The 18,949-nt window shown below is 44.2% G+C and overlaps 1 protein-coding gene across 1 annotated transcript in view; it reads right to left on the reverse strand.

Annotated features, from left to right (window-relative positions):
- Positions 1–18,949, reverse strand: part of PTPRT (protein tyrosine phosphatase receptor type T) — a 560,054-nt gene that overhangs the window by 75,391 nt on the left and 465,714 nt on the right. Inside the window, exon 18 of the mRNA XM_054980796.1 lies at positions 4,650–4,737. Within this exon, the coding sequence (XP_054836771.1) occupies positions 4,650–4,737 (88 nt within the window). The remainder of the gene's footprint in view (positions 1–4,649; positions 4,738–18,949) is intronic.

Raw genomic sequence — 18,949 nt, forward strand, 5'->3', positions numbered from 1 at the left:
GATGAAGCCCAAATATCTTCAGTTTACTTTAATGAAATTTAGTGAAGTTTATATTCTAGGGTCATGTAACAAATTTCATCTACTAAGTAAGACTTCCAATTTCTCATCACACTATCTATCATCTAATCTGTCTGTCTGTCTGTCTGTCTGTCTGTCTGTCTGTCTGTCTGTCTGTCTGTCCGTCCGTCTATCCATCTGTCTGTCTAAAGACAAGTGTCCTGACTGACTCATCAATGCCCAGCCCAAACCCCTGGACCTAGAAACATGACATTTGAGAAGAAACTTCCTTTTGTGATGCAGAGGCTCACTAAGAAGGGATTTTAAGAAATTTGCCCCCAATGGGGGTAAAAAGGGGTAAAATGTGTTTCTCACAGGGATACAGCTTCCCTGTGTGGCTAGCAAGGTGCTTCTCCCCCCCCTCCCGGCAACTGCCACTCTTCCCTGAGGTCATTTGCATATGCAGCCTGACTGGCCATCTCCCCAACATTCTAAAGTGTACATAGTTGCTACTGGGAGTCAATGAATGTGTCCTGAAGTAAAAACACACCTCCCAGTCTTCCCCTCTAGTGACGACCCTAGCAGACCTAACAGCTTAGAGATGGGCACGAACCAAAATATGAACCAAAATTCATGACGAACCAGGCTGGTTCGTGTTTCATGAACCAGCGGTTCGTCAGAACCCAATTCTGACAAACCACCACGAACTTTAGGCTGGTTCGGTTGGTTCATTTTTTGGTTCGTCACTGCAGACAGCCTGGCGTCGATTAATCAGTTTCCTAGGCAACAGCAGATGGACTTCCTGCAGACCTTCTGCTGACCCAAAAGTGACCTTCTGCTGGCCAGGAAGTGACCTTCTGCTCACCTGGAAGTGACGATTTTCTGACCTGGATGTGATGTTTCCACAAACCAAATGAACCGGTTTGCAAACCAGGGGATAGGTTCGTGAAAGTTTGTGGTTCATGAAATTTGATGAACCACGAACCACATGGTTCATTTTTTTCCTGGTTCGTGCCCATCTCTACTAACAGCCAAGATATACCCTGATATCGTCACTATCACAGAGAAGTCCATGAACGGGCTGTGCAAGCATGCCATTCTGACCCCCAAGAATGACAAGGCTGCAATCATTAATGAAACACAACTTAATTCCCTCAAAGGGGCAGAAATGGAGTACAGATCTGAGGACTGAGTGGTGCAAATGGATGATGCAGTCCACTACCCTGTGGAGTACCTCAACATGCTCAACCCTCCTGCTTCCCAGCCCACAAGCTTCTCCCAAAAATGGGGGCTCCAGTGATGCTGCTCCAGAACCTCAGCCCACCCAAACTCTGCAATGGCACCAGACTACAAGTGAAAGCCCTCCACAGGAACATCATTGAGGCCACATTGTTCACCAGCAGCACTCGGGGGGAGTTGGTGTTCATACCACGCATACCATTCATACCATCAGATAACCTCTTCAAGTTCAAGAGACTGCAGTTCCCCCTCAAGGTCTACTTTGCTATAATGATCAAGTCCCAGGGACAGATACTGAAGGTGGCAGGAATTGACTTTGAGGGAAGACTGCTTCTCACATGGGCAGTTCTACGTGGCCTGCTTCAGAGTGAGCTCACCCAGCAGCCTGAGGGGAAAACCACCAATGAGGGTTACAAAGAGGTTTTTCAGTAGAAAAAAAGGTTGTATGTATTTTTCACCTAATTTCTAGCACTACTATCCTTTCCTTTTAAAATCTCTTCAATAAATGTTACATTTTAAAATTCACTTCATCAGTTTTCAGCATCAACACACTTCACTTTATTCAAACACCTTAGTGAAGCTCGGGTACTATGCTATTATATTACAAAACCAACTCAACCCCCCCCCCAAACCAAAAAATGTTACATACACTTAAATATTATAACTGTATTTAAAATAGTTAAATACAGTAGTGAAGCACAGGCATCAAGTTAGTATATATATAAAGACAAGTGTCCTGACTGACTCATCATCACCCAGCCCAAACCCCTGAACCTAGAAACATGAAACTTGGAGAGAACTTTCCTTTCATGAAGTAAACAACAATTAAGAAGGGATTTTAAAAAATTCACCCCCTGAGGGGGTAAAAAGGAGTACAATATGTTTTCCCATAGGGATACAGCTTCCCTGTGTGGCTGACAGGCTGCTGCCTGCTCCCCCCCCCCATGCCAACTTGGCCACTCCTCCCTGATTGGGCCAGATTTTCCACCCAACTTCACCTCACACCTCTCGTAGCCACCACCTCTTACTGCCCCCAAGAAGCTTCCTAGCAGATGTCATGCAAGATACACCGATGCTAAAAAGAGGAAGCAACTTAGAGATGCGGCAAAGAAATATGCACATTGTACTCCTGTAGTGCACTGAGCAGCAGTGGCCAAGTACTAGCAAGATCACCCCGAGGTGCACAGAGTGGCAGAGTCTCTCTATGAGCAAAGCAATCCTGGAAGACAAGTAGAGAGGCATTCACTTCCATGGAAGGTCAAGGCTCACTCAGACTTCATCCATGCAAAAATACCCCTGTTCAGCATCTCAAAACAAAGCAACATGGCCCAAGTGCTGAGGAACTTTAAGCTAATTGTTTGGTATGAGAGCACCATGGCGCACAAGGGGTATTTTGAGGCACTGAGCATAACCCTCAAATATAACCTGTCAACATCACTTTTGGGTGTAAAGAGTGATGCATGTTCATTAGTTTTCACGGGTTTTGATCCAATTTTTCTAAATTGTTTGGAATCCAATCTATTATTCCAGCTGGATATCTGATCACTGGAATCACCCAGGTATTTATGGCCTTGATCGTATTCCACCATTTAATTGTGACTTCAGAATTTTTCGTACTCTCTTGATATATTCTTTCTGAGTCATTTCTTTTACTTTCACATGCAGGATGTTATCTACTTCTAATATTCCAAGGTATTTATCATCATCATCATCATTTCGATTTATAAACCGCCCATCCTCAGGGTGGATAATGATTTCATAATGTCACATTTTCAAGTTCTACTCTGTCATTTTTTTTTACTTTTCCCCACTGCATGGAGAGTACTGCACATTTGTCTAAGCCAAATTTCCCAGCCTGATGATGATGATTATATGACTGCAAGTTGTCATGCATGTTTTATTCAAATGGAAGAGGAGAATATACATTTTCTAAAATAAAAAGAAACTATAAAGCCTTCTAGGCTGCAATAATTGTTTGACTGTTTTGATTTTGGATTGAAAATACTTCTTGCAGGAGCAGAAATGAAAGCTAGTATCATAACTTTGGTGTAAAAAAGAGAATTCATGTCAATTGAAAGTTAAAAATCTTGTAACAGGAACAATGAAGCTCCAGAAAGAATAAATTACCCTATGGAATAATTGAAGACTAGGGTGGTTTTGTATTCTTCATTTTGATATGAAATATTCCTGCTTTTATTTTATTTTTTTTCCTTTTGTGCATTGACCCAATAGTGAATATTTTGTTCTCTTTTTCTTGTACTGATTTGTTCACAGGCTTTCACTACAATGTGCCCATTCAATCATAGCCTATTATTTATATAATTGAGATATGCATATAAATACAAAATAAACTGCACATGAAAACATCTGCACCTTTATCCAACCATCCATGCATGGAAGGCACGTGGAGTTTTCCTATGTTCCTGTCTGTTCACAGGATCTGTGTGGAAGCACAGTTGTGTGAGATGGTGGTAGTCTGGAGTGGGAAGGAACAAGGAGATGCTCCCTTTTGGAGATGCAGTTGCAGAACACAAAGAAGGAGCACTTGCACCCTCTTGGCCGTCCTCACTCCAGGACTACAACCTGAGTGGCTATTCCTCCATGTGGATCCTGCAACCCCAGGGAATTATTCTTCTGAGGGTTGAAAGGAGCTACAGAAACAGACAGAAATGCAGGAAATCTCCATGTTCTGTGTACAAAACAAAAATATACAAGCCATGACATATACAATACAAATGACAAGTCAACAGTCAAAAGAGGAGAACCAAAAGTATTGATAAAGATCTAAATGAATATAAAAAGAAATTAAATAGGGGCCATTCACTCATCCCCAGTGGAGCGCTCCCTACCATTGTGTCCTTAATGCCAGACTTGGAAATGATAAGGCAGTGTTGTTTCCAACAGGCAAGACTTTAATTCAGTCTCCATTCCTCCACTCTCCCTAGCTGCAGCTACCACAACTTCCCTTTCCTGTTCCTGCCTACACCGAATCCTGGAGTGGACTACGGCAGTCTCAAACACTGGCCTGGATTAAAGGAACACAATTGTCAAAACATCACAGCTACCATCAAGTCCTTCACAAATTGCTGCCTACTAGTATTTCACATTTTTTCATAATCATCCCTGATACTCCATGTCTCAACCCTCTTCAGCTTCCTTGTATGAAGACAAACAGCAAAATAATGATCATAATATCCACTGAGAAATTCATACTAAGGAAATGAGAAACAATAAAGCAAAAAAGGTGGGATAAGAGGAAAAGTAACAAAGAAGCATGGTTTTAAAAAATTGAATGAAGAGGTTAAGAATGCCAGATATTTTGTGCTTTTATTCTTGTTTACATTTACCCCCTCTCTGCTAGATGCTTACAAGATATAAACAGGAAGTTCAGTTCAGTTTGAATTTGCACCTACAAGAGATGATGTTGCCATATCTGTTCTTATTGCGATTTTCATCTTCTTTGGCTGTATCCCAAGATGCTGTCTGCCCCTCGGGTAGAGCCTGCAAAATAAATAACAACAGAATGTTTATGAAATAACCTTCTTGTGTTTTAACATAACAAAGTAGGGATAGAAAATGGCAACATATCATTTAACATTCAGCCAAACCCGCTGCCTTTCCCCTAGAAAACAGCGCATCTGATAATACAATGTTGAAGAGACCAGTCACATCCTCCTCTTGCAGTTGAATTCCTAGTGCAACTGGAACTAAAACAAGTAGGAAAGTTGTTGCTTTTGGCTTCACAGGCATCAGAAGTTTTGACACAAGAAAACTAAATGGTTTCTCTTATGCCCATGAGAAATACTAGAATGCACACAAGGTATTTTAACTGTGTACAAAGGCAGTGTTTCTAACAATATCAGTTACTATATAGATAGAGGAATAGGGCTAACTCAAACACCTGAACTGTATGAATTTATCCGATACATTAAATGCATACATTATGGCTATAAATTACCCTTATGTCGTATAATTCATACCTATTATATTATGAGCATAATTCAAAGTGTCAGCTTTGATATATGAATTGCTAAAGAGCTTGAGACCTCCTTATCTTGCAGAATAACTATTTCTTTTTTTCCATTCCAACACTTAAGAGCACACTCTTAACTAGAGTATCCATGCACACATCTTGCACTAGAAGAACATTCTCACCAACTGCTCTACAACTGGAGACCTCACTTTGCTTAGACTCTACAGGAAGTGCTTTTTGTTTGTTTTTCCAAGACTAGTACTAGCAATGCAATCCTAAACAGAGTTACATACTCTTCTAAATCAGTTGAAGTAGATGGGCTTAAAAAGGTTTGCACTATACATTTCAGAGGGTTTGTGTAATTTCAATGCAGTATACCGCTTTCTGTTTCAATGCGTTTTTAATTCACTGGTTTTATTGGATGGTTTCACTGTTAAGAAAGAAAGTAAAGAATAAAATTCTCCAAGGCTTTGTCATAGTTAACAAAATCTCTAGATAGCTGTACAGGAAGAGGACAAGATCAGATAATACAAGGGGAGCAGCCCAGAATGGCAACCTCTGACACGAATAGTAAAGATGACAGTGCTCTGAAAGCTTGCTCTTGGGTGTTATGGTGTACTTCCCTGTTGAGCTAGTTACATCTTTGCTCCTTTCTGTGATTAAAAAATGAGAACTCCCATAATCCTCCCCTGAACTCAATTCTGTTTGGAGCAAAGAGAAGGGAATTCTGAGAACATCTCTGCCAGCTAATAAGATCAGTGTTGAGTTTCTATTGTCTTTCCTGTTTGCAGGTAATTTAAGCCTGGGCATGGCAAGAACACAACTCTTTAGTGGAGATGAAAGGTAGGCATCAAAGGGATCTTTGTCCTTGGTTCTTACCCTGTGGCCCTAATTAAGCCACCTGTGGATCCAAGACCAGCTCAATATTTAATGTTTTATATTTATTGTATCTTTTATTTCAGTTCATGGTATCTTTTAATTTAAATTACATTTTGTCTGCCACTTTGGGTCCTCATTGGGGAGGAAAATAAAGGAGGGGTGACTAAATAAGTATTTGGAATTCTCAACAGTAGCTTGAAAGATGGAACAGGTCTTTATATTATGGGCAGATACCTAGACAATAAAGAACTGTATCGCATATTGATCAGGAAGCCAAATTTTCTACTGCTAACTAATAAACGATTAGCTGGAAACCACAACACACTGCTTATTTCTTAAAATGATAACTATTTCATCTGTGATGGAGTGGAAGAAAATGCAGAATATGTGACTACCAGATTATGAGTATGCTGTTTAAGAAGACAATCCTTGCCAGTCTGCAGTATTTTGTACCAGCTCACAAAGGGCTCCAGGGGAGATAATGTCAGGATGCACTGCAGATGCTGCTCTTCACAAAGATGGGTAATAAGTGGCTGTAGCTCAAATCACCACACATATGTAGTAATGATTCTGCAAATAGCAAGATCTTTGATCATGCATCCATTTCCTCGTACAAAGGAAGTGCTACCTAATGGTGGCTAATCTCCTAAAGAGAAGGGAGGGATGGGGGAAGAAAGTAGATGAGGGAAGCTCATTTTCATCTTCAAAGTTAGAGGAGAAAAGGTGCATTATTTGTGCATTAGTGTCTAGTTACAATAGATTGCTGGGAGAATGGCAGCAGTTATTTGGGATCTCATCATGAACTATTGATGTGCAGGAAAACTGCATTATACAATGTTCCTAGGATGGTTAAAATTATTTCTCCAAAGGAAATGCCAAACTCAACTCCTATCAGCCATTCATTGTTTTGACCATTAAGCATCCCATCAAAACAACAGGATGTTGCTAAAAAAGTCATAAATCTAATGTTCATCATAAAAAATGTTTATTCCACTGTGAACTGAGAAACCTGGCCATGCTGAATCTCTGGTACATGGTGCTTTCTGTTCCAATGTGATTTGTAAAAGCACGATTGCATTCTCAAGGGGAATGCAATCCCTACAACCCAGGCTTTTCAAAACTATACTTAAATAATACAGTAAAATGACGCAGTATCCTTTTCTCATCACATTGTATAGTTCTCATTTAGAAACACTTAGGACTCTGAAACATTTGCTAATGTTGTTTTGGAAATACATACAGGCTACACAGAGATATTTGCAAAAAAAAAATAGCACTAGGACCAAAGCTGATACTACAACTAAATAACGCATGTCTTCCCCTCAAACAATTTCCATTCCAACAACCTCTGAACAAATGAATGTTGAATTCATGGAATGGAAGGATCTGTGTTCTGTTGTCAGAAGACATACAGTGTACGGAGAAACTGTTGAGCAATAATTTTAAACAGTTTCCATGTAATAGACCAATCATTGTGGAAAACAGCCCTAATTTAATTGCAAACATAAATTCATTACTTGACTCAATGGGACTGGGGCAGTGTTTCCCCCCCAATCCTAAGAGTAGAATGTGAGGTTCTATAGAGGCAGGGCCTCATGTGGAACAATTAAATGTGGATCAATTAAATGGAGGTAGGTGCAGACACTTAAGCCAGATATTCCTCTTACCAACAGGCCTCTTGTTGTGGCTCCCGCCCCACTCACCCATGCTGAATGGAATAATGTGGGGTTAGCTGATTGCCTTTAGGAATGCTTGGGGTTTCCTTCCAACTGGTTTTGAAAAGGTCTTTATCTCACCTGCTCTTTATTGTTTTGTAGGGTTGGGTGATACTGTAATAATTAAACCTGCTGATTGAATTGATTAGGCTTTAATTAAGGATGGCTGGTATAGTGTGGGTTACTAGTAGACAGGTAGGGATAATTAATGAGCACCTTGAGGCACCTAAAGATGAAGAAAGATTTTCCCAAACCAGCCAAGCTACAGTTCTTGATTAACAAAAACAATAAAATATCCATTTCTGGATTACTTACTCAGGTCTCTTTGGGTAACATTTTCAAAATAATGACATCTCAAGTCTGAGCATAAGAGATAATAATAATAATAACATTTGATTTATATACCGCCCTTCAGGACAACTTAATGCCCACTCAGAGCGGTTTACAAAGTATGTTATTATTACCTCACAACAATCCCCCTGTGAGATGGGTGGGGCTGAGAGAGCTCTGAGAGAGCTGAGACTGACCCAAGGTCACCCAGCTGGCTTCAAGTGGAGGAGTGGGGAATCAAACCCGGCTCTCCAGATTAGAGTCCCATGTTCTTAACCACTACACCAAACTGGCTCTCTGGGCACCAAGTCCCACTGATTGCATTAGAACTGTTTCAAGGATTGCAACCATAGAGTAGGCTGAGTTGACATCATTTGCTGAACCAGCTTGCTATCAGATTTATTATTTATTTTATTTAGGAAATAAGTGCATATTCTACCTTGCCAAAATCCTGCCGGGATAGTAAAAACAACTTACTAATACTAACAGTATATATTGTTTTTATGTGTCACAAAGCTGCTGCACCCCCCCCCTCCCCCAAAAAAACAGAAGCTAAAAATTAAAACCTGGATCTCACCTTAAGCAACTTTATCTAAATACATCAGCTCCAGACAATTTCAGTTCTTCACAATCCATTAATACTTTGTAAGTCAACTTATCTAGATTTTTAAAAGCTGCTTAGCACATGCCATAATGTCTGGAGGAGATTGCTACAGGGTACAAAGCTTTTTTGGCTTTTTGGAGGAATACCATTTGGGTAATGTATACCTCAAAACCTATTTACAGATAGATTTTGTAAAAGCAAACATGTACAAAATCTATCTGTACAAGCAAACATGCCTCTGCACAGTCACATTAGAGAGAGACATTCAAATACTTCTATGGATGTAAACAAAGAGCCCTAAAAAGCCATAGTGAACAATGAACATTTATATAATTTGTTTTTTCTTGTAGATGTTGGCTGAATTTTCTGTCAACTCTGGGTTTATTTAAAAGCTGATGTTTCTTTTCTGGTTTATCCACCCTGCAGTCATTCCTTTTCCCAAACCATATTAACAAAAACGGATAGAAATATTGTTGTTAAAAACCAATGCCTATTTTGTGTCATTTGCTTATAAATAACATATACAGAACTTTTTTTTAGCTGGAATGTGGTGGAACGGAGTTCCGGAACCTCTTGAAAATGGTCACATGGCCAGTGGCCCCGCCCCCCATCTCCAGACATAGGGAAGTTTAGATTGCCCTTCGCGCCACTCCAGCCGAGGGTGATTTAAACTTTTAAAAACTCCCTCCTTGTTCCAGCTGACTCAAAGTGATGTCATTGGCCCTGGGAGCATGTGTGCACTTTGCACGCGCACATGTGGTACCAGGAGCATCACCTCCTGCCAAGTGTTGCCTCCTGTGCTGGCAACCCACTGAGTTCCACCACCTCTTTTCCCAGAAAAAAAGCCCTGAACATATAAGTGATGTACAAATCATGAGTAACATAAATGGCACATAAACAGATATGATACGTTTGCAACACAACTTGAGCAAGACAAAAATGGTTGTCCTGATTACGCATGAAAATTAAATAAAAACAGATACATATCCACACATCCATTGTTTTGCTTCATGAGTTGGATCCCACAGACTAGTTCAACTAGTAGAAGTACTTTCCTCTGCTGGAAGGAGCTTTCTTCTGACACAAGACTCCCAGAAGTAAGCAGAACTGAACCACAAAATCCAGCGCCATGTCACCAACATGGAGGAACGAAAAAACCTAGAAAGAGCTCTATAGATGAGCACCAGCAAAAGTTGGATGTAATATGTAGTTTCTCACATGCACAAACACTGCAGTATTCATCCCAGTTAGCCCTCCCATCATAATTACCAAACTCTTATAAATGTGTAAGTGGGCTGTATTGTTCAAAACCAATTATTCTTATGTATGCCTTTGTTACAATTGAATCAAGATATGGAGGGGAAAGCTCAGTCAACTGGGGCTAGGGACTTATGAACCAAGCTCATAGAGATATTTCAGAAGAGCAAAATTATTTGACACTAGGTCACAGAATTTATTGTAATTTATGAAACCTGCTAAAAAAAAGTGGAGGGAAAAATAGATCTTAAAAGGCCAAGTATATTTGTGTGTGAAACAAACACCAATCTAGAAGATGGAAATGTGAACTAAAGACAAATTGTAGTTCATTTGAGATAAACAGACACACTTAAGTAGCTTCCTTTTAAAAATAAAGTCCTTCATCATTTTTTCATTGTAAGACCCAGATGGCACCCGGCTGTCTAAACCCCCAATATATTTCCCATTGGAACTTACTGTGGGTCGTTTATAACACATTTTGAGCATGTAGAATGTTTAACTATGCAGCACTCCCAGCAGGTGGCAACTGCTGCCTTAGCCGGGTGCTGTTTGCCTCCGCGGTGGAATGGAGGCAGGCAGACATTCCCGGCCATCCGGCTCTCTGGTGAGGGCAGAGCTTGGAAGCCTCCTCAGGCTGCTCTGCCCCCAACAGTGCAGTTGTGCTTTCTTGCTCGAATGGAAGAGGAACGTTTTTTTCTCTCTCCTCTCACTGGCAAGAAGAGCGAGAGATGAGACTTCAGCGGCAGGGTTTGCCTGCGCACAGTGAGGTTCACCCCAGTGTGGCGCCGTATTCCTTGCTCCGGCCAGAGTTGGAGCGCGAGGCTGGGCTGAGCGAGGTGGCACAGCAAGTTGGCAGCGAGGGTCGGAGCAGACGAGGTGGCAGCGGTGGAGCGTCGAAGCGCTGCAAGGCTTGGCCTCGTGGGGCCTGGCGCGCCTCTGCTCAGCCCAGCTTTGGTGGTCACGGAGTGGCTTTCCCAGATGGGGCAGGGAAGCCTATGCCTGGCGGGCTGCAAGTCGCTCCATGGGGGCGTCCTGTTGAATTGGGCTGTCGGGCTTTGCAGTGAATACAGTTTGTGGGGGACAGGGAAGGCACAGGGTGGGCGCTCGCGCTGGTGCACTTTGCCCTTCCTTTACTGAGGAGACCCGGAGATGGTGTGGCCTTGGCCCTGGCTGCCTTGTGGCTTCATCACCTTGGGGCACTTGTTAGTGATTGGGCCATCTTGGATTCGAGCCTAATGGCCATTTTAATTGGGGCTTTTGGCCCAGTGGCCATATTGATTAGAGTTTTTAAGCCCTCTCCCCATCCTCAGGCGCGGCTGCTAGTTTGATTTCAGGCTTTAGACCCGGTGGCCATTTTGGGCTCCAGGCCTGCTTTTAGGCCCGGTGGCCATTTTGGGCTCCAGGCCGGCTTTTAGGCCTGGCAGCCATTTTAGTCTCCAGGCCATTTGAATTGAGGATTTTAGGTCTTGTGGCCATTTTAAGGGGTTGGGCCACACTGCCATTTAGTCAAGGCATTAGGCCTGGTGGCAAGTTTGGTGGGTAATTTCTGGTGGTTACTTTGAATTCAACCCCTATGGGGAATTTTGCCTGACAGCCATTAAGGTTGGGGCAGCTTATTTTTGGGATCATAACCACCTTAAAGTTACTGTGTGTTAGCTTTAATGGCTTTACCATGCCACCAAAGAAGGGAACTGGGACCTCAAAGGGTAAGCAGTCAGATAAGTGGCCTGCTGCCGCTGGCCCACTAGACCGCAAATCCTTGAGAGGATTGCTGCTTTGGAAAAGGCTAAAGGCTCCCCAATGGTTGCTTCGGGGTCTCAGAGGGCCAGGTCGGCTAGGGTTGTATCGAAGTCAGTATCTATCGCTGACATTTTATCTCATTTGTCTGCCCTTGAGGGTACTTCTGGTATCGGATGAGCAGCTGCCATGCCAGAGGGTGATACAGCTAGTGCTCAGCAGACTGAACTTATAGAGGACGCTTCCACTGCATCTAGTGATGGCGAAGGGATGGCTGACTCAACCCAGGGGGCACTGGCTGTTCAGCCTCCTGAATAGGAAGGTAAGGCATCATTGCCCCAGCAGGGGTATGGGTGGTCTTGGGGGCCATGGGTTCAGGCTGCTGCCCCAGCATCCACTACAATTGGCATACATTCAGCCTAGTCCTTCTCAACCTGCTAGTGCAGCCACTGGGTGGCCGCATTGGGGACAGGCAATGGGGCCAGGTATGAGACCTCCAGCACCAGCTCAAGCGCAGCTGGGTATGGGTTTGATTGCGCTATGGGGTTCATACTACGGTACCCCTTGGGCCAATTATGGGGTGGTGCCATTTAGAGCCCTACCATTTGGTGATACTGCCATGCCCCTCGGGGATCACTTCACACTGGCCACACAAGAAAAAATCCTTAAGGGCGAGTATGTCGATGTCTTTACTCTTCTTTTCAGGGAGCTGGAAAAGAAGGATAAAGAGGACATGGATGATAGAGACAAAGAGAGCCTTAAGAGCAGAAAGATTGATTGATCCTGGTTCAACTGGTTGCCAGAATTTTTGATTTACGCCGGTGTTATTGCCTGTGCTCAACCATGGAGGGCTGCCCCCTTGTTCCAGTATATGGACATTATTTATCGGGGATACATGGACTTCATTGGTGCAGCTTGGCTGCAATATGACGAAGAGTTCTGGATGTGTTCCACCCTCAATCCATCTTTGCCATGGGACCAAATACATCAGCAGGTGTGGCTGCAGCTGATGTCCCCGGCAAAGCCTAATGTTGGTGATGGTTCTGATAGCTGCCACCTAGTGCAACGCTCTTCCTCAGGATCTGCACCAACATCAGGCACCCAAACTCCTGCGGGGCAGTCAGTTCAATCTCAGCTGCTGTGCTGGGAGTTTTCCTCCCGGGGGGGGGGGGGGTTGTAGTAGGAAGGATTGTAGGTTTGGGCATGAGCGCCCAGTATGTAGAGGCCCTCATTCATTCACAGCCTGCAAGCGATTTGAGTCATTTGGTAGGCAAGGGGGTGGTTCTGGAGGGCAATAAGCTTCTGGAAAAGGGTCCCAGCCCAGTAAATCTAAGGATGCTTGAGGCCCTGTTGGCCAATTACACCAGGCGGGAGGATGCTCTGTTTTTGTTAAAAGGTTTTTCTTCTGGGTTTCGAATCCCATTCCAGGGCCCCAGATCCTCCTTCATGTCACCCAGTTTGCGTTCTGTGGTTGGCATGGAGGAAGTGGTCCATGCAAAGATAGCAAAGGAATGTGCTGAGGGGAGGGTTTTGAGGCCATTTCCTTCTCCACCTGTTCCACATTTACGGGTCTCCCCTTTGGGAGTTGTTCCTAAAAAGGCAGCCGGCGAGTTCCAGCTAATCTATCACTTGTCATACCCCAGGGGAAGTTCTGTAAACAATGACATTCCAGAGCACCTTTGCTCAGTATGGTACACCTCCTTTGACCAAGCGATCAGTGTGGTCAAGAGGTGTGGCCCTGGGGCGGAGATGGCTAAATGTGACATTAAGTCGGCATTTTGTCTTCTACCTGTCCATCCTGATGACTCTGAGTTGTTGAGTTTCTGCTTCGAATGACAGTTTTACATGGACAGAGCGCTTCCTATGGGATGCTCTATTTCCTGTGTAGCCTTTGAACGTTTTAGTACATTTCTTGAATGGGCATTGTGTTGCCGGCAACGCTGCCGAGACACCACCCTCTATTTAGATTATTTCCTTTTTGTGGGCCAAGCAGGTTGGGGGCAGTGTGCCCACCTCCTGGAAGATTTTGTTAGAATTTCCAGGGAGCTCGGAGTACCATTGGCTCGTGAGAAGACTGAGGGCCCAGCCCAGACTCTTATGTTTTTGGGTATAGAGCTGGACACAATGCGGCAAACTTCACATTCGCTGGCTGATAAGCTAAGGGAGCTTAAGGCCCGGTTGGGCGGCCTTACAGGGTGTTGGAAGGTTTTGCTGTTAGAGCTGCAGCAGGTAGTGGGCTACCTCAATTTCGCATGCCGGGTGGTAGCCCCAGGTTGGGCCTTTCTGAGGCACCTGTGCAATGCAATGGGTTCCCTTAGGCTTCTACATCATCGTATGAGGATTGCTGGTGGGATGAGAGAGGACCTGTCAGTATGGGTGGAGTTTTAGGACTCCTTTAAGGGGGTCTCCTTTTGGAGACGGGATTTGTTACTAAAAGGGGATCTTCAAGTTTCCTCAGATGCCTCCGGTTCAACTGGCTTTGGGAATTATTATAGGGGGCATTGGTGTTTGGCCCAATGGCCTGATGATTGGGGAGAAGCTGGTTTTTGTAGGGACCTGACATTCCACGAATTCTTCCCTATCCTAGTGGCGGTTTATTTGTGTGTGTGTGGGGGGGGGGGGGAGTGAGCTAGCAAATTAGTCCGTGCACTTGGGCTGCCCATCAGGCCAAGAGGATGGTGATTGGATCGCAGCTTGGCCTGAGCTGGTGGGCCACTGTGGAGTGGCAAGGCAGAAGAGGCCTGCGATGATCAGGGCTGCTCCCTATTCTGTTTGAGGGGAGGAACAGTCCTCTGCCTTATATATTGGTCATACACCTGGGCAGGAACAACCTCGGATTGCTGAAGGGTAAGGCCGTTTCCCTTCAGGCGCAGGCAGACTTGCTTGAGATTGGCAAGCGCTGGCCTGGCATCCTGATTTTCTGGTTGGCAATCCTTCCGCACCGAGTGTGGCAGGAAGCGTTGAACCCTAAAGGAGTAGAATGGGCTAGGCAGAAGGCCAACAGAGCCCTTTTCAAGGCGTTAGTTGCAGGGTTGAAAATCTATTTGCCCCATCTGCGTATTAAGGCCAAGTACGTTGACCTCTACCAAGGGGATGGGGTACATTTGTCTCATAAACGTAACAGCATATTTTTAGATGACTTACGGCAAGGGCTCAGGTTGGCCTTAAGCCATTTGTGGGGCGCTTCAGCCTAAGCTGAGGCTTGGCCTTAGCAGTGGCAGGTGAGAATTTAGGGGATGATGAACGGGCCGGTGAGCACCCTTGGCACATCCCCATTGGTGGGGAAACTGGGGTCTGTCAGGAGCGGCTGGCTGCTTTACTGCCCAGTTGCAAGGTCAGACCCCCTGGTGGGGAACCCCTGGACAAGCCAGTCTCCCCCTGCAGCTTTAGGGCTGGGTGGGAGAGCTTTAAAGGGGTGAACCACTTATCCCAGCCAGGCCAGGTCCCGGGACTGGAAACCATGCTTTATTCATTCTTAAAGTCTCTTCTTTCCTGTTGAAATTGTGCTTATGCTTATGAATTTCAATGGCTTCCCTGTGCAGTCTGACAAAGTAGTTGGAAGTGTTGCAGCGGGTGACTCACCCAGACAGGTTGAGGTGGAGGTCCTGGAGTGACCCCAGGGCCTGACCTGTACCGCTAGTTTAGGCCCTTGCCGTGTTTTGATATGTTGCTGTTTCATTAATAAAGCGGCCCTTTAGATCCCAATTTATGTGTCTGCCTCTTTATTCCAACTGTGGTGGAAAAGCTTATTACATTGATCCCACTGACTGTACTACACAGTATGTAGTTACTATGTCCATTTTATAGATGCAAAACAGAAGCTGGCAACAGCTGTACGGGTTGAACTTTCTTTGGTTTTATTCAAATTGGGAAATTTGGCCTTGATTCAGTTGGCCTTGAATTAGTTTATTTTTAAACTCATGCCCATCCTGAGTACCAGATCTCATTGAACTCTCGATTAGAATTTACAACCAAGCTAATTTCCAGCATATTTCAAACATAATAGTTCTTTCTCAGCGGCCATATTAGGGATGCAACCTTGTAGTCTGATATGTTATATCACAAATTACATCAAAGTAGATGAACTTGTAATAATAAAGCAAGTATGAAAATAGTAAAGAGTCCAGTAGCACCTTTAAGACTAACCAACTTTACTGTAGCATAAGCTTTTGAGAACCACAGTTCTCTTCATCAGATGTATCTGACGAAGAGAACTGTGGTTCTCGAAAACTTATGCTACAGTAAAGTTGGTTAGGTGCTACTGGACTCTTTGCTACTACAGACTAACATGGCTAACTCCTCTGGATCTATGAAAATAGTGTATCTGATGTGGTTCACTGTCCAAAAGGAAGTTGTAACATTTTTTATATTTAGATCAAAAATGTTAGTGTTTTTTATTGTAAATTCTGGTTATTCAAAGTTGCCTTGAGCTGCATAAAAGTGAGATCTACATTTTCAATATAAAGTAAAGTATGATGTCTATCAGATATAAACCACACAGCCAGCCATACAAATATTTATAGATGTGCCCTTGATTTTTTCCCATGGTTCTAATTGACAATCAATACACCACATATTCAAAATAAGTAGGTTGGATCCATAAGAATTTAAAAAGAACCCTGCTAGGTCAGACCAGTGGTCCATCTGGTCCATCATCTTATTTCACTAGGGATCCCATTCCTCCAGTGGAGTGAGGATCCCCCACTTCTAGCTTCCGCTTCCCGAATTACCTTGCTAGCAGAGGGGGAAGGTGTGGTTAATGGGCCTGGGAGCTCTAGAGTGTGCTCTTGTGCATTCTGGAGGACTTCTTTGTTTTGCCAGGAATGACATCATTCCCGGTGCAACAAGGAAGCGAAAGCCCTTCAATTTAGTAAAAATTGGCCCTCCATCACAAGATTGGGGGCCAATTTTCATCAAGCAGGGCCCACATAGGGGCCTTCACTTCCTTGTGTCAGGAAAGATGTCATTCCTGGCACAACAAGGAAGTTCCCTTGACACACTCCCTCTCAAGACCCGCAGTCACCCAGTTGTGCCCTGGGGGACCTGGCAACCCTATCACACAGTAGCCTACCAGTTCCCCTTGAAGCTCTCCACTAATGATGTGATCTAGCCACCAGTATTCAGAGGTTTTCTGCCTCTGAATATGGTGGTTCCCTTTAATAATCATGGCTAGTAGTCATTGACTCAGCCTTCTATCTTTCCGAGGTCGGTAAAATGAGTACCCAAATTTCTGGGGGTAAAGTGTAGATGACTGGGGAAGGCAAACCACCCCATAAGAAGTTTGCCAAGAAAACATTGTGATGTGCCATCCCCCCATGGGTCAGTAATGACTCGGTGCTTGCACAGGGGACTTTACCTTACCTTACCTTACCTTACCTTACCTTACCTTACCTTACCTTACCTTACCTTACCTTACCTTACCTTTAGTGGCCATTCATGGGTCTATCCTCCCTGTTCCACTTTAAAACCATCTATGTTTGTAGCTATTGCTATCTCCCACTGGCAGCAAATTCCACAACAGAATTATTCATTGAATAAAGATGTGTTTCCTTTTGTCTGTCCTGTAACTATTGTCCAGTAACTTCACTGAGTGCTCCCACATCCCAGTATTATGGGAGAAAGAGAAAAAGCTCCCACCGGAATGATTTCTAGCTCTGGAGGACAACTTTCTCAACTTTCCTCCCTGCTATAGCCCAAAATGCTGTTCCATGGAGCAGTATTTTGTGGATCTTTTGGGGCTGCAGTGAGAGGGGGCAGAGTGAGAAAGTCATGTTCTACAGGTGGAAATTCTTCCATCATGGAAATGCTGTAGAGGTTGAAGCCAGAGTCAGCTCCTTGGGCAGTGAGGAAAACAATTAATATGACAGTACAATCCTATATAGCATTACTTCAATCTATATCCATTTGACTGGAGTTACTAACTTGGCATAGGACTTATCTGTAAGCAATAAAGAACATAAAGGAAGTGTTTCAACTTGTGCACCATCACATGAAATGAGCAATCTCTCACCACCCCCACCCAAGAACTAAATCTGTAAAGCTTAATGCCTAACACAAGTAGACCTAATACTAGAATAGAAAAGAGCAAGAGTCCAGTAGCACATATAAGACTAACACAGCTCACTTCTTCAGATCTGAAGAAGTGAGCTGTGACCCAAGGAAGCTCATACCCTACCACAAATTTTGTTAGTCTTATAGGTGCTACTGGACTCTTGCTCTTTTCTGCTGCTACAGACAGACTAACATGGCTACCTATCTTGAACTAGTACTAGAATGTTACATTCAGTGTGAAAATGTGCATCTCTCAGAGGGTATGGATTCTTGGAGGAGAAATAAACTGTATTTTCTAACAATAGTTTATGACCCTTTTTGACCCAGGATGCGGTTTTAGCTCAAAACTGAAACATACAGTACAATTTCAATTGCCTGTCATAGAAAGGTCTTTATCCTTTGTCTATACACGTCCTACTTCCTTTGTCTCCTGCACTTATAATAGAAAGTGGTGGTGGTTTTCCTGATGCAACCCTCCTTACCTCATGGGGCAGAAGACAGTGATGTAACATTACAGTTGCAAATTAGAGGAAGGCCCAGTTTCAAAGTCCTAGTCCACTATGAAGATCATCAGGACTAGACATGGGCACAATCTGAATTACGATTTCAACCCCCCCCCCCCCGATTTTGGCGTTTGCGCCATCGTGACTCAGCTAATCGGTTCCGTCCACGGCAACCGATCCAGCAGTTGGGGGTTTGCTTGTTTGGGACTTGATTGGATATATTGGTTTCTGTTCGGAATTGCAGACATTCTGGCGCCAGTAATTTATTCCCGGGGCAACGGAGCCAGGGGAATGAGCTGTGTTTGCCCTCCTTCTGTCGCCCTCAAAACACAAATGGAAGCCCAGCTTTCCTTGATTAGCAAGCTTCCTTCCAACCACAGAGCAACAACCCAGGGGAGGGAGGGGGAAAGGGGTGTTCTGAAGCCATGGACACAAAGGAAAGGCAAAAGGCAGCGCGGGAGGCTGGGAGGCCGCCCGCACCATTCATCTTTCCCCAGGACAAGGAGCGCGTGGGCAAGTCGGCCGCCCCTTGTCCTGGGAAAGGCAAAGGCAGTGCAGGAGGCTGGGAGGCCGCCTGCGCCATTCGCCTTTCCCCAGGACAAGGGGGGTGCGGGCAAGCCGGCCGCCCCTTGTCTTGCGGGGCAGGTGAATGGCGCGGGCAGCC

The sequence above is a fragment of the Eublepharis macularius genome, chromosome 5 (assembly GCF_028583425.1).
Source record: "Eublepharis macularius isolate TG4126 chromosome 5, MPM_Emac_v1.0, whole genome shotgun sequence".
Lineage (NCBI taxonomy): Eukaryota > Metazoa > Chordata > Lepidosauria > Squamata > Eublepharidae > Eublepharis > Eublepharis macularius.